Here is a 24,376-nt window from a genome sequence, read left to right on the forward strand (position 1 = left end):
AGCCTCATTCCCTTCCTGGGCCTACATGCCAGAGGCAAAGGTTAGTGGAGCAAAAAGTGTACAGTGCACATTAGTACAATAGACTAGTTACTGCATACCCAGTATCCTCTGTGCAGGCAAACAAGATTGGACTTGAAGGATATATTCCCTTCAGAGTCCAACGCAGGGCTGGCGAGGGGCGTGGCATGAGGAGGACCAGATAGAGAAGCTGCATTTCACCACTCTGCCCTATGATCTGAGGTTCCCCATAGCTACCCTAAGCAGCAAACCTTTAAGGACAGTCTCTAAGAGGGCCAGAGAATCTCTGTATGTAGGAGACAAAAAGTAAGGAACGTAATACACTGCTAAGAAAACTATGGACTACATTTGAGCTTGTTTACCTGCATCAAGTATGACAACTGCATAATCCAAAGGTTGCCAGAATCTAGTTACTGAACACAGAATTCAAAAACTGGTCACCAATGCCTAATGGGTCATTACAGAGGGAGTGCCAACTTGGCCCCGCAACCGTGAGTGCCCAGGGCTGTGGGTGCCATGCAGCATGCATGGCCCTGGCACTGAAATTTGTGGGTGCCTGGCCCCTTCATCGGGAATTTTGTGGGTGCCCCAGGGAGTTGGCACCTATGCAGAGTCATGTCCCTGCTTTGTTTATGAAATTGAAAGCAGTAGATGTAGCTTATTAACAATTCTGCCTGTTTGTTTTTCTTTAAAATGTCTGTCCTACTCAGTTTTTACTTGCTCACTCTAGAAGCAGTCTCTAATATTTATTACCAGGTGCCAAATCGGATGTTACTCTAATCCTAGCCAAACATTTTAGACAAATCAGAGTGTCTTGCAGGGTCCCCCTTTGCTTTAAACACTTTGTTTGCAATGACAAATGTGTTAGGTGGGATGGATGGGGTTGTAGGTGGCTGAGAGAATACACTTTGAAGGAGACACAACACAACACAACACCACATCTCCCACAGCATGATCATATGGGTGCTTACTTCAGAAGTCATTCCCATTGTACCAGGGGGTTTACATGAACATAAGGATCAGATTTTAGTTCCAGTGCTACAAATGTTGACCTCATTTTGATATTAGATTCTTGCTAGAGGCTTGTCATTATTTACTTTGGATTGATGCAGAAACCTTTATTTATATGACCTCACCAATTGGGAAGTGGGAGAAGATTTGAGATACCCAGCTGAAACAGAAGCAATATCTACCAATTACTCAAGTAGTTTTAAATCAAACTGAAGTCCTGAGCTGCCTCATAATTAAATTTCATTTCCAGAGAAAGGGGTGTGTGTGTGTGTGTGTGTGTGTGTGTGTGTACGTACACATTTTGACTCCCTGCACTGTTTGTTTTATCTTCATATTATTCAATCAGATAATCTTACGCAAGCTACACCCACTTGGACTGTGTGCTAGCAACATCCTGTTCACTTTAGAACTCTGTATGTACTTGTGTGTGGGAGGAATAAATCCCATTGCCATTCTAGGTCAAAGGAAGTTGAGCATGAGATTTTAATTTGGGCTGCACCTATCAAATTAGTTGTGCAGCAGCAAAGCTGCTGGAACCATTTATGCAGCCCAATCCCTAATCTCAGTGTTAAGTAATTCAGTGGGTCCTATACCAAATTAAGTATGCAAACGTTTGCAGACTTAAAGTGTACATTCTAGCTATCAGTATGGAGTGTCCTATGTCCTGGTAGTACCCTCTATGGTCAAGACCATCCCAAGATGGGAAACCACCCCCCAAGGGGCAGTTCCTTCCACTTACATGTTGCACAATTCATTAGGAACGCACAACTCCTGTTCATTTTGTCACAAAGTGAGTGATTTATGTCAGCTATGCCTGCTGCCCGGACCCCCATAAAACCAAGTCATCTTGTTTCATTTTGCTTGACAGTCAGAGAATTATAAAATGGTAGAGTTGGAAGGAACTGCAAGGATCACCCAGACTAACCCCCTGCGATGCAGGAATCTTTTGCTCAATGTGGTGCTCAAACCCAAAACCCTGAGATTGCGAGTCTCATGCTGGACCAACTGAGCTACTCTGGCTACCAGTAGGCATGACAGCATCTCATCAGCAACCCCAACTTCTGGTGATGATGTACACATTGAGAGTACTCCAAAACAGAAGGAGCAGGTACCACAAGAGGGGCAAACAAGTACTCTGTGCTTCATGTCAAGTGTACTCCGATGCCACTGGAGACAAGGGAAAGCATCCAACACAACTAGCAAGTTACTGCGGATGTTAGCTTCTACTCTGAACTGCTTTTAAGGGATGGCATCATGGAGGCTGGGGTCAATGACTATTTGCTATGCCAGCTAATGGAACCTCCATGCCAACGAGACTCCGAGAAAGGGACAGCCAGAACTATCGTGTTCTGCATGTGATCTTCTCCCAGACATATAAGCAGAAACTGGGTCCTGGACTAGACAGACCTTTGGTTGGACCCAGCAGGGCAACTGTTATGCCTTGATATTCATGACCAGTGCCTCCAACCACCACCCAAATACCAGTAATTGTTATCTTGACATTACGTCTCAGAGTTATCATGAAGGTTGTGTGTATTTCACACAGGGCACCAAACAAACCTACCCCAACATTCTGTACTAAAGAAATGACACTGATTAGTATGTAAAATTCTGCACATTTACTGCAGAAGAGACACCAAATGCCCATTTCTCCCATAAAACTATTGGAAGAAGTTAGGATACCACACAAGCTAATGGGAAAAGTCCATTGGAGCTGTGTTACCATGTTCATGTGTTGGTTAGAGGCACCCAAGAACAGCGGCAAGGCCCACTGTTGGCCAGAAGCAAGACAATGAAGGGGGAGAACCAGGGGGGTTGAAATTTAGACTTTCTCTAAATGAGAGGTAGCAGAGATGGTGGTGGTTGAACACTTCTCCCGAGAAGAGCCCCCGACCCACCAAAGTATTTCTCGGGGTTCAAATCCCTACTGAGCCATGAAACTCACTAGGTGACCCTGGACCAGTCACATACTCTCAGCCTAACCTACCTCACAGTGTTGTTGTGAGGATAAAAAGAGGACGAGGGAGAACCATGTATACCACCTTGAGCTTCTTGGAGAAAAGGTGGGGTAGAAATAATGAAATAAACTTATCTCAAGAACCTCATTAAGACAAAAGAAAATCGTTTTTCATCCTAGCTTTTAAGAAGGGGCTTCCTATTTGAAGTGCTCTCAAGAAGAAAACACAGATTTTTCTTTTTTAATTTAAGTGGCAATATTTTAAAACAGAAACCTACAAAAAATAAAAACACAGCAACACAAAAGAAAGTCATTTTGTACAAACATGTCATTTGAGGAAAACATGTTACCGTCTCTTCCTATGAGACAATGTCACTTCCATGGACTCTCCACAAATGAGATCCCCATTCTGCGTGGGAAGAAGCTGAAATCTGCTTAACCGCAGGTGTTGCTGGTAAGACAATTAAGGGACTAGAGAGTGAGGTTGTCTTTCACATGTAACAAGTGCAGGTGTCAAGCAATAAAATCCAGAGGTCTGTTGAATCCACCTTTTCTGTTCATGTATTGCCTGCAATGAGAAAAGGCAAACCTTAGCAGTGAACTTTCTTGCTGACCCCTAAACGTTCTGAACGCCCACCCCATCTTCCTGATTTTTTTCTTGACATTGCCCATCCATTACCCTTTGCCAGCTGTAAGTGCTGGAATAATTTTAGAAAAATTAATCTCACTATGTTATTTTTTATATTCTTAATCACAATTCTGTGCTTGTGTGCTAATTAGAATTCATCTAAAATAAGCACACTTGACTTTGAAGCATCTTTATTTGTACTGTATTTACTTTCTAACTTAGAAATTAATGGTAGCAAAATCCATGAAGTCATTCTCTGTGTGTGGTCCATATGCAATTAAAACAGCACAGCACAACACACACTTACGAGCAGAGATGTCAGTAGGCTTGGGGAAACTCCAAAGTTTAAAGAAATACAAAAAATTTTTTGGAAGAACAATCCTATGTGGGGGATAATAACCCAAAAACAGTCTCTGGGGACTAAGCCTGCTTACTGCTCACAAAATAACTGGAGGGTGTCGGGGGGGCGGGAATTGGAGGGAGAATGGAATACCCTGGGGAAAGGGACTGTAAAATTGGTATCTTGAAAAGAAGCACTCCACGCTGTAAACCTTTGTTGCAGATACCATTTGTAAGGCTAGAAACTCTTACAGATCCTCTATTTCAATTAGCAAGAACTTCACATGGCAGCAAACTAATTCTACATTATGCAAGGTAATCCTGGAAGGGCAGGAGGCAATGGGAAATCATGGTTGCTCTACTGCCACAATTAGGGACTTGTTTATCCTCAAGACAGCTCAACATAGCAAGTCTGAGAAACCCCAGGATATACTGATTTTCTGAACCAAGTGAAATACTTAGGGTAATCATTTCAGGATTTTCCACAAATGGGAATCTGCTTTTGTTTTTCTATTTAAAAAATGGGGGTTCTGAAGCAATGCCAAAATCTCTTCTTCCAAGTATTCCTATGAACATAGTGACATCCCCGCCCAACACAAACATGACCTTAGAGCTTCTGCACTCAGGGCCAGTTGGGTCCTAACTGAACAATGCCAACCTGTACTTCCGCTTCTGTGATACGTTGATAGCATAGGCATTTACAGAGCCATCCACTTTCTTGCCCTACAAAACACAAACAGAAATACAAAGTCATCTTCACACAATGTAAGGTGCAGGGAAGCCTGACCAGGGGAAGAGGACAATGACTTGGAGCCTGCATTGCTCCTCTGTTCTTGTATGGGAGGGGTGATTTTCAGCAATCCCGCCCCCAACTCCATCGGCATTCCCTAGGCCATATCCTAGAGATCCCCACAACCCTGAGTAGATTTTCATGGGGCTGCAGAAGGAAGTGTGAAAGCCCATTTCTGGGAGGAAAGTGAGAATAAAAGCCAATGGAAGGACATGAACAAGCAGACATTAAAGCCTACCCAGCCGTTGATAATAATAATAATAATAAATAATAATAATAATTTTTATTTATACCCCGCCCTCCCCAGCCAAGGCCAGGCTCAGAGCGGCTTACAAGCAATAATAAAAGCAAGTTGAAAGATTACAACTTAAAAACAAAATTAAAATACAACATTAAAATATTAAAATGTAGCCTCATCACAGGAGAAGGAAAGGAAAAAAGAAAGAGAGGGAGGGAGGGAATCAAATTGGCTCCAAGCCAAAGGCCAGGCAGAACAACTCTGTCTTACAGGCCCTGCGGAAAGAAATCAGATCCTGCAGGGCCCTGGTCTCATGAGGCAGAGCGTTCCACCAGGCCGGAGCCAGAGTTGAAAAGGCCCTGGCTCTGGTTGAAGCCAATCTAACTTCCTTAGGGCCCAGGACCACTAGGGTGTTGCTATTTATGGACCTTGAGGCTCTCCGTGGGGCAGACCGGAAGAGGCGGTCCCATAGGTACGAGGGTCCTAGGCCATGAAGGGCTTTAAAGGTCAAAAGCAGCACCTTAAATCTGACCCTGTACTCCACCGGGAGCCAGTGCAGCTGGAAAAGCACTGGGTGAATATGCTCCCATGGCAGAGACCCCGTGAGGAGCCTCGCTGCAGCATTCTGCACCCTCTGGAGTTTCTGGGTCAGCTTCAAGGGCAGCCCCATGTAGAGCGAATTACAGTAGTCAAGCCTGGAGATGACCGTCGCATGGATCACTGTGGCCAGGTCAGGGCGGGAAAGGTAAGGGACCAAAAGCCAATCATATCTTGCTCTTTACTCTTTTTTGCAGTTGCTTTTGGGAAATATGTCTAGGCAGAGTTCCTACACACAATGCCAATGTAATGCTTCCATGAGTTGTTTCCAAGCTCCCTGGAAGTTGCTGGGAACTTGTATGACGTGTTTCAATTCTGGAAGCCCCTTGTAGTGTAGAAGATTTGGGAACATGTTCCAGGGGTTGAGTATCAATGGTGGGTAGGACCACCTCATAGTTCCCACAACACACACACTCTCACTCTCTCCATCATTTACATGCGCTCTCTCTGCCACAATTTTTTTAGGGGGGGGGAGCCGCCTATTGAAGCCAATAGGAGGCATTTTCAAGCTAAACTGCTGTACTGGGTGGGCAAGGAGAAGAGGCTGCAGGCCAGATGGGGAGGCCCCTTGGGCTGGAGGTTCTTCACTCCTGTCCTAGAATCTAGTGCAAAGGCCCAAGGCCAGGCCTACTGGAGCTCAACCTTGCCTTGTGTGGATGGACAAACTATAGAACAAACCTGAATCCTCCCCAGTAGCTGAGCAAGCTGCCTTTCTGTCATTTCTGTTCCGCCATTAAGAACACTAAAAGACCATTTGGAGTCACCATTTCTAAATGACTGGCGAGGAAAACTCAAGACCATGGTCTGATTAAGTGAGGAAGATCTAAACTTGCCAGAAATGGTTTTCTGTTTAACCTACAGTGTGCTACAAAAGGAGATGTTGCTATTATAAAATAATAATAAACAACTCTTTGCATTCAAGATTTGCCAAGGCAATCCAAGCCCTGTGCCCTGCAAAAGGTTACACATACGGAATCTTCTGAAGTCTCAATAGTCTTGCTCAAACACCTTCAAGCACCACCCTATAAAAAACTTGCAGTGTTAGAAACCTGCCCCCCTTTTTAGCAAAAAGTAAGGGATTCTCAGGAAGTTGAATTCTGCATCCACTACCACATGGTGTGGATTTTCTGTGCCAGTGCACAGAGTGGTTCACATCTCACTCTTAGGAATTCTGGGCACTAAGAAGACACTTACCTTTGTCGTGTCAAATGACGCAAATCCCATCATTTTCATCATTTCAATTTCTTCTTCCGTCTTACCCTCCAGGTCTTCCTCTGAAAAAGAAGCCAAGGAGATAAACAAGGAGATAAAATGAGAGTTAAAGATAAATAATGCCACAGAACCATCCTCAAACAGCATATTTCTAGGATTCTGACTATTACAATGGTGAAAACACCCTGACTTGGCCTTGCTAGGAATAAATAAAAGATATTATATTTAAGACATTTCCTGGCAGCAGCCTGGATATAGACTGCATTCTTATGGAGAAGTGATTGTTTGTTATGTTAACTATGCAAAACTGGCATGATAGTTTGTTTATGAGCACAATCTTCCAAACCCTAACACAACACTGCAGAGTAGTCAGAGGTGACTATTTCCAGAGGTAAATTTTATAGCTTGGTCTTCCTTCATTTCTTTCATTAATTCCTCACCAGAAGAACCCAGACCATACTCTGTTCACTTTTCTTTTGGGGGAGTTACCCTGAATTTTATTTCAATATTCTGGATTTTATTTGTTTACATATCATGTCACTGACGCTCACCAAGGTTTTTGCTAACTTTGCAAGTCTGCTGTTGTAATTTATCTTTTCTATTTGGTGTGTGTGTGTGTGTGTGTGTGTGTATATATATATATATATATATATATATATATATATATATTCTTTCTAACATGTGTAATAAGGACACTGTTCACCTATGTATCTCCTTCCACCCCAACATGATTTTTGGAATGTTTTGATTGTTTCATATCAGTTTGTTTTGTCTGCTGTGTTCTGCCACTTTTGATTTTATACTATCAATGTGTTTTGTATTTTTATTCTTTGGTTGGTAAACAATTCTGAAAGTACAGTGGTACCTCGGGTTAAGTACTTAATTCGATCCGGAGGTCCATACTTAACCTGAAACTGTTCTTAACCTGGAGCACCACTTTAGCTACTGGGGCCTCCTGCTGCCGCCGCGCCACCGGAGCACGATTTCTGTTCTCATCCTGAAGCAAAGTTCTTAACCTGAAGCACTATTTCTAGGTTAGCGGAGTCTGTAACCTGAAGCGTATGTAACCCGAGGTACAACTGTATTTCTATTGAAGAGGGTGTCAGCCACCCAAAACAAAAGGCTAATCCTTCTAACTCTTCAAAAAGAGCCACACCTCAAGGACCCAGTATAGTTCCACGTAAAATGTTGTCGAACAAGTGTTTAGAAAAACACAACTGTGGATTTTTTGGTGTGTGAAGAGATGATATACTTGAGAAACAAAGGTGCCTTTATTGGCACAACAAAGGATTATATGGACCCTCAGACTCAGTGGAACACATGAGCTACAGGCTTTCAATAATAGAGGCAGGATATGTCCTCACCAACAGAACCAGAAACACATCAAGTCAAACAAACCGTGCCCAAAAGGCAAGATCCTTCTCACATTAGCCAACTACCCCTCCCCTATGAATCTGACCACAAACTAGAACGCCCAAGTTAATAAGGTGCATCATGACACACTATTCTCCAGCATGGCTCGCAACACCCCAAGCTGTTTCATTACCTGTGATCTGACGCTCTTTGCCTTTAGCATCTTTGGTCTCTTTCTTCTCATCATCTCGCCTTTCTTTCTGCCGGGAAGGGGAAGAAGAGCTGGATCTATGTCGTCGTGGAGATCTAGAGAGTCAAACCAGAGCAGGTTGCACTTGAATGGCAAGGGAAAGGTGTGCTTGCTGGATTATGCAACACACAAAAGAAGATAAGCAACAGCACACTTGCTGATTTTTTTTGTGTGAAAACACAGAACAAAACCATCACAAAATCCCACACTTGGCTTTGTGGGCGACACCATGTCTGTGAGCAAAGAACTGTCAAGTACCTGCAATGCTCTGTCCACCTCAGTCAAGGAAGTGTACGGCTTCCTCTGCCAGGCAGCCACAAAGAGGGAGAGAGGTGGAAGTGTGCATTGCTGCCACCACACCTACCTCCTTTAGAAAGGTGATTCATAGGGCAGTGTTTCCCAACCTTTTTTGGGCAAAGGCACACTTGTTTCATGAAAAAAATCACGAGGCACACCACCATTAGAAAATGTTTAAAAAATTAACTCTGTGCCTATATTGACTATATATAAAGTAACTCTCTTTAATAGGAATCAAATAAACACAAAGAAAGTATTTTATAATTACTTTATTATGAAATAGTAAGTAAACAGAAATATGAAAAATTATAAAATACTTTATTCAGTGCGCCTTTTGTCCCTCTCCTCGAAATGCTCCAACTCAATGTTCCTCCGCGGGCTGGCCATTGGAGAGCCGTGTCGCCCACACCGCAGCCCAATACAATATGAACCCTCCCCTCGCAAGCGGCAACCCCTCCACACTCCCCACCTTAAGCCTCCACACGCGCCCTGCCCAAAGAGATGCCCGCCCGCGCGCGAGGGGATCCTTTACCTCAGCATCCCGCCAAAAAAAAAAAAAGGGCGGGAGACTGCGGTCCCTCAGAGGCTGGGCGTTAGGAAGAAGCAGCCGCCTTCATCCAAGCAGGAGCAGCAGCAGCTGTAGCTGTAGTAGCGCCAAGCTGTGCCGGGGACTCCGTGCCCATGAGGAGAGGGAGGGGAGAGAGAGGAGAGGCAGCAGGTCGCCCTCTTAAGTCACGCGTGCGCAGGCACCACCACGCATCCCTCGCGCCCTCTCGCAGAGCCCCTGCTCAGCACCTCCCGCCTCGGGGACGCCCGTCATGAGCCGCTGAGAGGCCGCCAAGCCTCCAGGCTGCTCCCATTCAGCCTTAGGCGCGCGCCCGCCTCGGGAAAAGCGGTGCTGGGAGGCGGAGAGAGAGAGAGAGAGAGAGAGAGAGAGAGAGAGAGAGAGAGAGAACGCCGCTGGCCGCGTCCCACCCTCAGTCAGTCGGCTCGGAGCTACTGAGGAGAGGGAGGTGGGGACGACGGCGCGTCTGTTCCGCTCGGGGCCAGCGCGCCCCCGCCCCCCTCTCCAGAATCCCCAACTAAATACGATGCGCTATGGGAGGGGGGAGAACCCACCCACAAAGAGGACGCCTTTCTGCTAATGGCAAGAGCTAGTAGCCCGGTCTGCCTCACACACCCATTGCTTACAACGAGACAGTGTTTACAGAACAAGTTCGCCAGAAACTTTAGAGCTACTATCTGATGATACCTCCTCACCTGGATCGTCGCCTGTGTGGGGAACGGGAACGGCTTCTCCGCCTGTCTCTCTCCCGAGATCTTGATCGCTCCCGTCTTCTCCTCTCCCTCTCACGTGAGGTGGATCTGGAACGCCGACGTTCTTAAAATACAGAGCAAGCAACTTTAGTTGTATATCTGAATTTCATTTCTAAAGTACAGCTTTCCCCCTACAGAAACATACTATATACACCGACTGACTTCAACAAACCAGTGTATTTTTCAGTCTCAGTCCTGCATCTTAAAAGTTTGCTCCATCCTGTATCCTGCAACCTCCTTCCTTCCAAAGAGGTAAGGGCAACATAAGGCAGGCCCCATTCTGTCTTCAGAAGCTGTGCTTGATTTACAGGGGGCACTTAGTGAAATCCACTAGCTCCACACCTATACATCTCTGAGTTCTAGCCAAGTTAAAACACACTCCAAGAACGTTCTGCACACTCTGCCTTCCACAGCAAAACAACCATGTTTGCTCCGGTGGCTTTTTACATACTGATAGATACGGTGCTTTAAAAAAATTCTCATAAGCATGAAATAGGCATCTGCCTTCAAGGTGCATCTAATCTGTTGGGGGTGGGAGAGCCAGAGTGAGAACTTAACAAAAGCCCTTCAGTTGGATCAGACCAAAAGCCTGCCTAGTCCAGCATCCTCTTTTCTTACACCAACCAAAGCCCCAAAGCTGGAATGTTAATTTAGCCACCAACAGGCTCATCCTGCATGAGTTTATCCAGGCCTCTTTTAAAAAAAGAAGTTGATGGAGATATATGTCACTTCTCTAAGTAAGAAAGTAAGAGCCAGGGTGTGCACAGTGGTTAGGGTGCTGGACCTTAGGGAGCAGGCCAGGTAATAAATCAAATTAATAGGCCAGCAGAGCCCCAGGTTTATATATCCTGTCAGATACAGAAAACATAATGAATTTGGGCCAGTTATAAACTCTCAGTCTAACCTACCTCACAGAGTTGCTGTGAGGATAAAAATGGAGGGTGTTAGTGGTGGTGGTAGAGAACCACGGACACCACCTCCTTTATGTATTGCACAAAATGTATATGCTGCTTGACTGTAAGGAGCCACAAAGCAGAAAACATTGATATCTTACTGGTTCTACACAGTACCTGTTCTGCATCTACAACAGGGCCAGTTCCACAAAGTGGTTGAGACAGAGCTATTCCTTTTTTCTTGCGTTCCTAGCCCATCGGTCCTCCCAAGGAGGCCAGCCTGGTTCTCCCCCTCCCTATTTTATCCTCACAGCAGCCTTGTGAGGTGGGTTGGGCTGAGATGCAGCGACAGGCCCAAAGGCATCCAGTGAGCTTCATGGGCGCCTGAATTTGAACCCTGCCTGCCTCGCAGCTCCTCAGCACCTCACCAGCCCCACCACCCTGCGAGAGGGACGCGCCCTCGGGGACTCCGTTCGGCCTCGATCCGCGGGGACCTCTGCCTCCCAGGCCAAGAGAGACGAGGCCTGCCTTGGGCTTCCCACAACCCGCCCTCCCTCCCCGTGGTGCAAAGGCACCGGCCTACAGCTGCTTCCTTCTTTCCCGAAGGAGAAACCTTCAAGCCAAGGTTTCGCCCGGGCAGCTGGGAAGGAGGACGAGGCCTCCCGGAAGGGCGGCGAAGAGGAGCAGCAGGAGCCCAAGGGGGAGGCCGGGCGGCTGCCGAGACTACGTACCCCTCCGCGGAGGAGACCGCGAGCGACTCCGGCCCATCGCCCCTTCCGACACCGAGCTCGCCTTCTCCCTCTCCCCCGCAGCCTCCGCAGCGGAACTTCCGGCGGGACGGTCCGTCTCCTCTTCAGCTCCGGCTAGGAACACGCCGGGAGGAGGCTCGGGTTCCGCGCCGGGGATTGGCCCCTCCGGATCCTGCTGGCCAATCGGCGGGAGGGGGCGGGGAGAGAAAGGGCCGCTGCCCCATTGAGAGCCTCTCCTCCAATCCTCCCTCCCTCAGAACACGGTCAGAAATGGCAGGGAGAGATTGCAAGAGATCAGTTCCAAGGAGGGGCAGGGAATGGAGGAGCTGCCTGGAACAGAGTGAGGCCCGTTGGGTTGCCCAGCTGAGTCTTGCCCAGCTGAGTCTGGCAGGACTGGCCGCTTGGAGAATTGACCCCCTTGGACCACCCTCCCCTTCCCATTGGCAGAGCCGAAGTGTGTAGCAGGAAACCCCCCCCCCATCATCCAGTTTGTACAAACTTCACACACACTCACACTCACACACTACATACGCCACACTTCTGTTATAAATTCATAGAAAAATCAACCATACATCGGATTTGCACTGTTCCATTTTTATTTTATTCCATATGACAAGGACTATCAAAAGGGGGTGGCTTGGTCCTGGTCAGCCATAATCCCTTCACCATCCCAGCACACCCACAGGAGCCCTGCCCAGTTGTTATGCCAACCCTGATGATCCCAGACAGAAGACAATCAAGATCACAAAGAACTTGCATATGGGAGTGGATTCAGCATGGACTGAAACAAAGGACAATGATCAGATCTCCCCTCTGGGGGCAGGAAACTGCAAACTCCCCTTTGTCTCCTGGAAGTGACTCATGGGGAGGGGGAAAGGAGGAACCAGCCAGGTGACAGGACACTCAGGTTACCACCACCACCACCCCTCCCTCAACCCCTCCTTTCTGTAATGTATGCATGATGTTTCTGGGGGTGGGCTTGACCTAGAGGAGGGGAATTTCAAAAGTTTTTATAAGACCTTGCACACTATTCTTGGTCTTTCCTCTCTCTTGCAAGTGAGGGGAACACCCTGTTGCAACAGTTCAATAAAGGCCAAGCCTACAGGCTGCTGTTTTGCTCCAAGTTATCTTGGTTGGTGTCTTTGTTTTGTCCAAGGGAGCCCTCGGATTTTTCCGCTAACAAGTGACACCAGATAAAGGGGAGCAACATTTAGGGACTCCAGCTTGATACTCACCTGAGCAGATTGAAGTTTGTTTTGACTCCCAGGCTTGGGGTGACCCATGGAAGGCACAGAGCCGGGTCTGGACTTGGCTCAGAAACAGCATGAGATGAGGTTTGAAACTGGAGAAATCTCTTCAGTTCAAAGACTTAGGGGCCTCAATAAATAAATGAAAAAAGCTTATTTGGACAAGCAAAGGATTATTATTATATTAATTTAGTCTCCACACCCTGGTACATAGTGGAACAAATAAAAAAATTAAGAAATTGTGATCGACTATGGTCACCTCTAAACAGGTGTTAGGTGGTATTGGGGTGATCCGACCACTGCAGTGTCAAAGCAGCTCTTTGTTGGCAATCTTTGCAGCGCGGGATACGGTCGCGTCTGAGAGAGAAACTGAGACCAAGAAGGAAGGAGGTCCTTGGGAGAGAGCAGGCAAGCAAGAGGAGCGTTGGCCTGATCCAGGAGGACTCTGCTGCGTGGAAAGGGCCGTGCAAATCCCCACCCGTCTCCTCAGCGCGCTGTTCCGGAAGCCCTATATATATTTTCTTCTTGTTTAGCGCTCACCACGTCAGGTTGCATATACTGTGCACATTGGCTCCCTGTACGTTTCTGAGCACAATTCAAAATGTTGGTGCTGACCTTGAAAGCCCTAAACTGCCTTGGCCCAGTATACCTGAAGGAGCGTCTCCACCCCCATCGTTCTGCCTGGACGCTGAGGTCCAGCGCTGAGGGCCTTCTGGCAGTTCCTTCATTGCGAGAAGCCAAGTTACAGGGATCCAGGCAGAGGGCCTTCTCGGTGGTGGCGCCTGCCCTGTGGAATGCCCTCCTATAAGATGTCAAAGTGATAAACAACTACCTGACATTCAGAAGACATCTTAAGGCAGCCCTGTTCAGGGAAGTTTTTAATGTGTGGCACTTTAGTGTATTTTTGGTGTCTGTGGAAGCCGCCCAGAGTGGCTGGGGAAACCCAGCTAGATGGGCGGGGTACAAATAATAAATTATTATTATTATTATTATTATTATTATTATTATTATTATTATTATTTTATTATTATTATTTCATTTCATTATATATTGTTTCCCAAAATTGTTTGATGTTTAAACAATTCCACCATATATGTATCATAGTACCTTTTCCGGTGTTGCATCGCCAGCAGACATCGCCACAATTTTTATTCATTTTTCCTATTCTTTCAGGTGTTAAATACCATCTATGTTGTATTTTGGTTGTATGAGGGTGTTAGCCGGGCCCACACAACAGGGGACCAACCCTGGTGAGCTTGGCCCACCACCATCAAGGGGCTTAACGGACTGTGTTCATCTTGGTGTGTCTAAAATTGTGCCAGCATCACTTGCTGGCAGAGTCACCTGAAGTGCTGGTGAAGCAAGAAATCTGCAGATTAGGGCAGTGGGGTCACTTGTGGGGAGGGTGCCAAAAGTCAAATAGGGTGACAGGGGGGTGAGGGAGGTATAAATGACTACCACACTTTGAAAAGCTGGTTTCACTGGTCAAGCCAATCAGTTTTGTTGAACAAATTAAATCGGTTTAAGCGGGTTTTGAATAAATGTGCAATCCATTCTGCAGGGGCACCATTGGGGGGGAGGCTGGGGGGGCCAAAACACCCACCCACCCATATGGATTTTAGTCCATATGGTTGCCACACACACCCCAGGCCCACTGGGGCAGAGTAAGAAGCTTCCTTTCAGCATCTAGAAGAGATGATGTGTGGAGAACAACTTCTTGGATGTAACTTGCTGCCACTACTTGGCAATGGGCTGATGGCCAACTTAATTGAATCTACTAATTGATAAATGCCTGCTAAAGATATGCAGTCTGATGGCAGTCTGGATGGTCCAACAGGGAAGGGTCCCATGGTATGGTCTTGGTGGGTGCAGTTTACCCAGATTTCTCTCCTGATCCCCAAGATACCAGTACCTGCTTGTAAGAACCCCAGATAGCTTTTTCAAAAATATGTGACTCTAAAGCTTAGTCTGTGTCCAAAATAAGAGTCTGAGGAGCATTCATTGAGTGATTAGCCTCCAGGAGTTGCTTTTATAATCAAGGCTAATACAAATAAATGTGGCTCATTATCTCCGTGATTGAGCTAGTTACAGGGTCTTTAATAAAAGACAACCTTTTCATTCAGGTCTGTTTAAGAGTAATAACAAAGTGGATTTACAGAAATGTCTGTAGTCTCCCAGTCAGTGTTGTGCTGCGTCTCAACTTCAATTTTGATGCAGAAGAATTTTCAGACTAGCTCAATCATGGAGATAATATTTCCAGACTGTAAAATGTAGAATGGAACAAACCTTTTGCCCGTGCTTTCCTTGAATGACATTGCATTCAGTTTCTGATAAAGAGCAGCCACCTGTCTATGTCCCAGGTATGATCTTTGAATGGCTGCCAAATTTAGCTTGAATTGTTGGGTAGTGAATTGGGCCAGGACCTGATTCGGATTCACTCTGTGCATACGGCACATGCACCCTTGTCTCAGCGACTTTGGAGCAACAGCTTAAAATGAGATTGGGGGTCTGTTTGTATCTTTAAGAAGAGGGCTAGAAGTAAAAGAGTTCAAATGAAAACTTAGGGATACAACCTTTTCAGGTCCTTTAGGAGGGCTGGAAAAGTCTTGGTGTGTTTTTAGGCACCATCATCTCATTTTCACAGGCTGGCAGGCAGCCTTAGGTACTCCTTATAGAGCTAGAGAAATGGCTTAAAGCTGCCATTTAGGAACATTTGATCTCTAGCTGCTCATATTTACATGTTTATTTGCTTAGTTAGCCTTCTCCTTCACCATGGAGCCCAAAGTAGTGTACATGTACATGCGGTTCTCAGGCAGTCTCCCTACCCTGGGAGTATATGAGATCAAACTGTGAATAATGCCACTGTACTCGCTGACTTCCTGACAAATTAGATCTGGGCTTTTGAGTTTCATTTGCCTGCCTAGCCAACTCCCAATTGGCTCTTCCTTACTCAGAAGTATCAGAGAAGGTGAGACAGAGTTTTGTTGGCCTGCTTTGACTTGCTTTCATATTCCGACTGTTGTTACTGTTGTTAAAATACTGAAACAAACAAATTAGGTATAATGTAAACGTGGTCTCGGATGGTGGCAGCGATGGCAGTCCAATTGAATGCAGACTTTTTCTGCCTCCCTTGCTCTCTTCTTATTCTCCCACAGCTGAAAAGTGGCTTAGAAACCTTTTTTTCTTACTTTTTTGTGCCATCGTGGCATTCAAGGGGCAAAGATAAAGTAATTGTGTAGGCCTTGAAAAATCCTCCTTGTCCAGGCGTCTAAAAATCTTCTTTAGTATTTGTAACTGGCTAGATTAATACTTGCAAGCCTGGGGCCAAAATGGAGCAAGCAAGACCAGTTTCTGTCACAGTGCCCAAGGTTTAAAAGCTTCTTTTAGGGAGTCAAAACTCTGGATACACCTCCATTATTGCCTGTTCTTGCAGCTGTGTATAGTGTTGTGACAGATGAGCTGCCTTTCAGCCTGAAATAGGAGGAGCAGGAAGCATAGCTGTCAACCTTCCCTTTCCCCCCACGAAATTCCCTTATTTCAGCACCGTTTCCCGCTGCTTCCCGCTACAATCCCGGATTGTTAGATATCCTGTAGACTGATCCCGGGACAGGAGAGACTGCTGATCCCTTATTTTCAAATCTGAAAGTTGACAGCTATGGCAGGAAGACATGCCTCCTTTTAAGAAATCCCTTGCAGCTGCCTGTTCATGCCCCCTCCGCCAATCAGGAAGGGCACGATTGCTTTTTAAAAAGCTGGTTTTAATTTTCAGGTCCCTGGCAAAGGAGGAATGAAGAGTGCTTCTCTGAAGGATTTATGTCCTGAAGACAAGAGGCGCATAGCAAACTTAATTAAGGAGCTTGCAAGGTGAGGATAAACTGTCTGATAATGCATCGGGTTTAGGATGAGACTCTCTTTCCAATTACTGTTATGAAATTGAAGCATTCATGTTTATTAAAAGCCTATTACCACTCCTTGCTGGCACAGGTATGATCAAGTAGGACATGGAGCAGTTTTTTGTTTTGTTTTTTAAGAAGAGGAGTTTGGATTTGATATCCCGCTTTATCACTACCCGAAGGATTCTCAAAGCGGCTAACATTCTCCTTCCCTTCCTCCCCCACAACAAACACTCTGTGAGGTGAGTGGGGCTGAGAGACTTCAGAGAAGTATGACTAGCTCAAGGTCACCCAGTAGCTGCATGGGGAGGAGCGGAGACGCGAACCTGGTTCCCCAGATTACGAGTCTACCGCTCTTAACCACACCACCACACTGGCTCTCAGGACATGGAGCAGTCGTCTACCTCTCTCTGTTGCAAGAGACTGCTGCTGTTGCAGGAAGGCCTTCAAAGGGTTTCCTACAAAATTTGTCCCCCCTTGTGTCAGGGATGGCCTGGAAAATTGTGCCCTATCTCACTTTGCTGCTTCCCCCCAAGCACCTACAAGTTCTTGCTTTGGACTGTGACATGCTAACAGGGGGCCTGATAGACGTGTGTGTTTGGAGACACTGTGAAACCAGCACCCATGTGATCCTGAGAGCACACTCCCTCCCAAAGGATCTTTAGCGGGAGTCACACGGAGTGCTGTCCTTAATGTGTGCATCTGAACCCTCCCAAACGACAAAGGTGGGTCCACATGGAAATAATATAAAAAATAAGGAATTTATTATAAAGGTAGTTTTAACAACAAAGTGCAGCAGCATACACTCACAATTCTAGGCACATAAAAAAGCAATATTCTAACTTTCTAAATAAGCGTTCTCAATAAGGGCCCAAAGTAAACAGGGGGAAGTTAACTAGAAAGATAGTCACAAGTTAGTTCTCTTGGCACCTGCTGGAGTGCTGCTGAATCTGTGAGTGTGCAGGTGATTTGACCTGAGGTTGCCTGACTCATCCTGGAAGTGCCAGTGCTCTGTCTAGTTTGTATTTTCAACTCCGTACTTCTGTTAGAAGCTGGTGAATGCCCAATTTCAACTGAAGTGTGGTGGGCTGCCCTAAAATATTGGCTCAGGATTTCAGTGTTTAATCTAGGGAAGGGTTTGTACCAACACCTGACTGTTGAGGAATTTGTCAGCAAATGACAATTCTAATAAGCGCTTCAGGGGGAAGATGTCATCTTTCCCCATAAAGTGGAGCTGAATACAGTACCTGCCTCATAGTAAGTATTTTTTTTTTACAAAGCCCTGACGATCTTCGGTCCAGGGTGCCTCAGGACCCTGTTCTACCTCCACAGCGGAAGGCAGCAGTGTTTCTGAATTTCAGTTGCTGGAAGCCACAAGCGGGGAGAGGGAGAGCTCTGTGCATGTGAAAGATGGCTCTTATTCCCAGATCCAGGAGGCCCACTCTTCTCCCATAGTTGTCAAGTGGGCTGGGCTGGAGAGAGAGCACAATTCAGGGCTTGGTGTGGTGGTGGCAGGGATGGTGTCTCCAGTTCTGACATGCTGTGTGCTTCCCCACAACAGGAAGTTATTGAAGAGGAGCCCCTGGGCTCATTCTCCGTCGCCATCCTGCAATAAGGAATGGAGATTGTCACCAGGGATGATGTCTCCAGTTCCCTGACATGCTGGGTGCTTCCCCACAACAGGAGGTTATCAAAGAGGAGCCGCTGGCATCGCTCTCAGTCTTACACCAAGCGATGGAAACCATAATCCGCATGACGCAAGTACGGAGAGGTACCTCTAGTCTCCCTACAGCTTGTCACTGCCCCACCTATTCCTGGCACCTCCCTTGCCATGCCCTGAAATTGTACCCCTTGGCCAGACACAGTGCACCCGGTTTATGGACTGCTGGGTGCTGATCATTTCCTCCCCCCTTCTTTCTCTTTCCTCTTCAGTGCCTTGAGACCACCTATGAACTCCTTGCAGGCGTCTCCCAGTACCAGCCCAATACATTCTCCACCCTCACTCCTCCCTGTAAGGAGGCATCTCTAAATCACAGCAGTCCTGACACTGTCTCAGCTTCCTGACATACAGTACTAAAGTGCCCTCTTAACCTATTGACAGAGTTGCCCAAATTGTCTGAAGGCACATACATGGGTGGACTCCTTGTCAGTGACCCTTTGTAGAGGTCACTTTGGTGACTGATCTTTGCATTTTGTTTTCTGGTGAAATTCTCAGCCTTGCTTTCCTACTGCCTGGTTCCGTAATTATGCTCCACAGCTGCTGAATTCGCACTTTTTCTGTGAGCTTTGGATCATTTCCCCTCCCCTTCTTTCTCATTCCTCTTCAGTGCCTTGCAGCCACCTCTGAACGCACAGGTTAGATCGGAGCTGGTGGAGAAAAGCATCATGAAGGTCTTCTCTCTGCCCTCCCAGAAGCTGACGAAGCTGAGAGACGGGAGCCCCATGCGAGCAACAGAGATGCAGGTAACTGGACCTTCTGCTTCTAGGGATCTGAACAGAGGGAAATGGCTTGTCGGTACAGCCTGGAACTGTGGCCAGATAAAAAAGCAGACCTCCAGCGTTTGGACAAAACTGCCTGCCTTGACCCAGGATTCAGCTGCTTCCAGCCTAAAGGTAGCTGTCCCTGCCCAGCAAAAGCTACCTAAGGGTGTCAATGAGAAGGTAAGTCCTGAGTTTCGTAGAGAACACCGAGTGGGGGGCGGGCAGCATAGAATTTGAGGAAAGAAGAACAGAGAACTTTTACTTTCTTTCTTAGCACAGGCCTTGTACATAGCAGGGAGACACTGAATGAAACATTCAAAGGCAAAGCTCCCTCAGAACTACCAAGCCAATCAGAGTGCAGGCTTCCTCAGTAGGCATCATGCCAGCAAACAAAACCTCCACCTTTCCCTCTTTTGGTTATTTGACTTGAACGTGAACACAATGAACCTGGAATGATCTCCTGTTGGAAGGGTGAATTTCCAACAAAACCTTTTCTTCAAGAATAGACACCAGTTGGTGCCATTGGAAGCATGCAAAGATGACATGGTGCAGCCACCGTTTGGGGCTGCCATTGCCGGTCCGAGGAACTGAGCTGATGCGGCAGTTCTGTGGCCCCTTCCCGATGACCTGCTTCCTGAACCTTCGCCCTGCTCCGTTGGCAAATGTTTGTGGGGATGTTGACTGAGGTCAGCGATTGAGCGCTTGTTCCGTTTCGCTCGCAGGGAGATGAGACAATGTCGCATCAAGCAAATGCTAGCTCCCCCTTTCCATTCTAGTTTCCCTGTCACTTTTCCAACCACCAAAAATGTCCAATTTGGAGTCGGTTGGGGAGCGGAACTGACTCTGCCGCCGTGCCATTGAATCCCACCTGGCAGGAGGAACTGGAAGCCCCCTGACAAAGTCCCCTGACAAAGAACTGACCTTTCCCTCTCGCCTGCCTCATTTACTCACCCCCCTCTCTCTTTCTCAAGAACTCTCAGAAATTCTAAAGAGCATATTTGAAAAGCTCCAGCCAGAGCACCAGGTGTGTGAGATGCAGGGTGGATGTGATTTAAATCAAAACGATTCAAATCACGATTCAAATCACTAGTCTGTAAGACTTGATTTAAATCATATTTTTACATTCTTGCTGGTATAATCTTAATATTTATAACCAGATGAAGGTTTCATTTTGGGAATACCGTAATACATTTTCAGAGTAATTTTTACACTTAAAACAAAAATTACTGATTTGGTTAAACTGTCAGAAGTACATAGACAGATAATTATGAAATTATTGTGAGGTTTAATAAGTTACCGTATTTTTCGCCCTATAGGACGCACCGGCCCATAGGACGCACCTAATTTTTTTGGGGGGGGAATAAAGGGGGAAAAATTATTTTCCCCCCCCCAGACGCGAGGCTGGGACGGGGGAAGCCTGAGCTTCCCCCAACCCCAAGAACATGCAGCTCTCCGCAAGCCGTGGGAGCCCAGCGCCGGTCTCCCACGGCTGAAGCTAAGACTGAGCACGTTGCACCTCCCCGCTGCCCCTGAGCTTGCGGGCCTTGCAGCAGGGAGAAGCGGGCTTTTCCCGCCGCCAACCTCCAAACCAGGTCGGGGGACAGCGGGATGGCGCACTGCATCTCCCCGCTGTCCCCCCAGCTTGCGGGGCTGGCGGCGGGGAGAGGCAGGCTTCTCCCCGCCGCCAGCCTCCAAACGACGTCAGGAGACAGCGGGATGGTGCGTTCCGCCTCCCCGTTGTCCCCCGAGCTTGTGGGGCTGGCGGTGGGGCTCTCCAGGCTTTAGCGGAAGCCTGCATTCGCCCCATAAGACGCACACACATTTCCCCTCCATTTTTGGAGGGGAAAAAGTGTGTCCTATAGGGCGAAAAATACGGTAACTGTTTATATTTGGACAACTTTTCTGCTGTACTTTGTTGGCAGGAGAATAACAATTTAAACAATTTATTTAAGTAAAACAATAACATTTTAGCATATCTGTCCATGTTTGTTAATTGATGGTGTTAACCAAAAAATAAACTTAGACTGAGTTTTAGAACATGTGAAAAACTTAAAACAAATCCTTATTTCCTGATGAATAGCCTTTGGACTATAATGCAACTTAAATAGAAAACTATCTTTAGAAATATTTTTCCTCCAAAAGCATTTTATTTAAAAAATCTGATTTAAATTTTTAAAAATCAGATTTTTTGATTAAAAATAAATAAATCATGGTCTTTTATATGAATGAGGAACCAGTGATAACTAAGTTCAGTTTCCAGTAATAATGGATTCCAAACAACAAATGTTGATCATGGAAAACCCATTATTAATGAGAGTGAAATTACCTGCCTCTCTGCTCTATGATTGGGTGCCTCAATTTTATAAGATCCCTTCTCCTTTTAGGACGAGGCAGTGAAGAGCACTTTTATGAAGGCGACAGTTCTAATAAGCAAAGCGCTTAAAGTGGAGCCGGGTACCTGCCTCATAGTAAGTAAATAATTTTTTTACAAAGCTCTGACGATCTTCGGTCCAGGGTGCCTCAGGACCCTGTTCTACTTCCACAGCGGAAGGCAGCAGTGTTTCTGAATATCAGTTGCTGGAAGCCACAGGCGGGGAGAGGGAGAGCTCTGTGCAGGTGAAAGATGGATCTTATTCCCAGATCCAGGAGGCCCACTCTTCTCCCATAGTTGTCAAGTGGGCTGGGCTGGAGAGAGAGCACAATTCAGGGCTTGGTGTGGTGGTGGCAGGGATGGTGTCTCCAGTTCTGACATGCTGTGTGCCTGGTTCCATAATTATGCTCCACAGCTGCTGAATTCGCACTTTTTCTGTGAGCTTTGGATCATTCCCCCTCCCCTTCTTTCTCATTCCTCTTCAGTGCCTTGCAGCCACCTCTGAACGCACAGGTTAGATCGGAGCTGGTGGAGAAAAGCATCATGAAGGTCTTCTCTCTGCCCTCCCAGAAGCTGACGAAGCTGAGAGATGGGAGCCCCATGCGAGCAACAGAGATGCAGGTAACTGGACCTTCTGCTTCTAGGGATCTGAACGGAGGGAAATGGCTTGTCAGTACAGCCTGGAACTGTGGCCAGATAAAAAAATCTGAGGGCAAAAAGGCTGAACTGTGTAAGCTACGAATAATGCTGCCAGAGATACTTGGCCCATCACAAGGATGTAACAACCAGAGACCCTGGGTGTATATTCTTGATTCTCTCGGTATGTGTGTCATTTAAAAGGTGTTCCCTCACCACGAGGTCCACAAGGTCCCAGGTTCAATCGTGAACTGCTCATCTAGCTCTTTTTAGCTGGAGATGCAAGATGTGTGCCCCCCCCTCCTTAGAGAGTTAGAATCACAGACCTGCAGAATTAGAAGGAATCCTAAAGGTCCTCTAGTGCTAGTCCAACCCCCCTGAAATGCAGGAAAATGCAGGTGGCCGTTAGGAAGATCAAACCTGCAGCCTTGGCATTATCAGCACCATGCTCTATCTCCAACCGAGCTAACTAGTGCAGGGTGGCCTTCTTTGGTAGAACTGCAATGCGAGGCCTCCCAGAACCTCCTCGCTTTGCCTCTGGGAGCCTGGAGGTCGGAGCCTCCCTTTCCAGCTCCATAGAGAAGTGGGACCATTGGGGGGCAGGGACCGTCAGTCTTTCCTGTGGCGAGTGGGACGCCGCATTCTGGGGCCGAAAGAGGCTCTGGCTCTGCTTCTCGGCTCCCGGGCTCGGGGGCAGCAGCCGAGATCTTGAAGCAACGGCCAACGGCCCCCGCCCTGCCACGCCCCCCGCGCCCCACTCTCGCCTCCCATTGGCTGAGAGGACCCGGGCTTCGCCCAGATACCGAGTCGGAAGAGCCGGCCAATGGGGAGGCCTCGGAGCGGGCGCGTGGGAAAGGAAAGAGGGGTTGGCGCCGGCTCGCCCACTGCCTTCTGGGACTCGTAGTACCTACCCTCTATTCTTCCCCCCAGAGAACGGAAATGAATGACAGGGAGGACTGCGTTTCCCAAAAGCCAACGCGGCGCGGCTTCCCAGCTACGGGTCGCGAGAAGAGGCAAAAGGCCCCCAACCTGGTGCTGTTTTCCCTGCCAGGTGTGCAGGTGGTCAGAGGCTGAGGCGGGAGGGAGGAGGAGGAAGAGGGAGGAGAAGGCCCTGCGCAGCCCCAGCAGCTCCAGCCGCACCAAGCCCGACCTGGAGAAGCTCCCCTGGCATCCCTGGTTGGCATGGAAACTGCCCAGAGCCTTTCTTCCCTCCCTTCTTCCTCCCAACAGCCCCGGGAGGGAGGCCAGGCTGAGAGGCAGCGACTGCCAGCCCCCCCCCCAGCCCTTCCTTTTTTATTCGCACAACAGCCCTGGGAGGCAGGTCAGCCAGAAGGAGAAGCACGGAAAATGCTCCAAGGCTGCTTATTTGATTGCATTTCTGTCCCGCCTTTTTCTCTGAGGAGCCCAAGGTGGCACAGATGGTCCTCTCCCTCCTCGTTTAATCCCCATGTTACCGGAAAAATCCGAAGGCTCCCTTGGACAAAAAGTAAAGACACCAACCAGAGTAAATTGGAGCAAATCAGCAGCCTGTAGGCTTGGCCTTTATTGACTGTTGCAACAGGGTGCTCCCCTCACTTGTAGGTGAGAGGAAAGAAACAGAAAAATGGTGTGCAAGACCTTATAAAAACTTTTGAAATTCCCATCCTGTAGGTCAAGCCCACCCCCCAGAAACATCATGCATACATTACAGAAAGGGGTTGAGGGAGGAGTTGTGGTGGTAACCTGAGTGCCCTGTCGCCTGGCTGGTTCCCTTCTCCCCCCTCCCCATGAGTCATTTTCAGAAGACATTTTCTCCTTTGCATAAAGGAGATCCGTATTTTTGTATTAAGGCTGGAACTAAATTATTTTAGGCGTGAAGCCCAGGAGACAGCACCACAGACTGTTCTGCTGGGAGCCCAGGGGGATGAACTAAATGACTTAACAGGATTTCCCCCATCTTTTACCTTTGACACTTCAAAGGGCTCCCTAAAGGCGGGACCTCCTATCTGTCCTCTTCTGTTTTCCATGCAAAAACCTAAGATCTGCCTGCTTGAAAGCTTCCAAACATCGTGTGCTGTGCGGCAGTTTTCTTCCTCTAATTCCGTCTTCCCGCAGCTGGT

At 47.3% G+C, this 24,376-nt stretch overlaps 1 protein-coding gene and 1 long non-coding RNA gene across 2 annotated transcripts; one reads left to right on the forward strand and one right to left on the reverse strand.

Annotated features, from left to right (window-relative positions):
* Window positions 1-3,213: 3,213 nt before the first annotated feature.
* Window positions 3,214-11,791, reverse strand: SNRNP27 (small nuclear ribonucleoprotein U4/U6.U5 subunit 27). Its single transcript, XM_081922604.1, has 6 exons — window positions 11,632-11,791; window positions 9,951-10,071; window positions 8,337-8,449; window positions 6,773-6,852; window positions 4,612-4,676; window positions 3,214-3,554 (listed from the first exon to the last, which is right to left on the reverse strand). The coding sequence occupies exons 1-6, from the start codon at window positions 11,666-11,668 to the stop codon at window positions 3,500-3,502; spliced, it is 471 nt and encodes a 156-aa protein (XP_081778730.1). The 5' UTR covers window positions 11,669-11,791; the 3' UTR covers window positions 3,214-3,499.
* Window positions 11,792-14,509: 2,718 nt separating this feature from the next.
* LOC309376331 lies at window positions 14,510-19,329 on the forward strand. Its single transcript, XR_014171163.1, has 3 exons — window positions 14,510-15,256; window positions 16,666-16,760; window positions 18,351-19,329. It is a non-coding gene; the product is annotated as an uncharacterized lncRNA (long non-coding RNA).
* Window positions 19,330-24,376: the final 5,047 nt, after the last annotated feature.

This window comes from Podarcis melisellensis (genome assembly GCF_964234715.1).
Source record: "Podarcis melisellensis genome assembly, chromosome: 8".
NCBI lineage: Eukaryota > Metazoa > Chordata > Lepidosauria > Squamata > Lacertidae > Podarcis > Podarcis melisellensis.

Excerpts from the sequence above, each read along its gene's own strand:
- SNRNP27 (XM_081922604.1), bottom strand. The coding sequence starts at position 11,668 with ATGGGCCGGAGTCGCTCGCGGTCTCCTCCGCGGAGGG. Across the intron at positions 8,450-9,950 it reads CCACACAGGCGACGATCCAG|ATCTCCACGACGACATAGAT; the intron begins GTGAGGAGGTAT and ends TTGACTCTCTAG. Across the intron at positions 4,677-6,772 it reads CGTCATTTGACACGACAAAG|GGCAAGAAAGTGGATGGCTC; the intron begins GTAAGTGTCTTC and ends TGTGTTTTGTAG.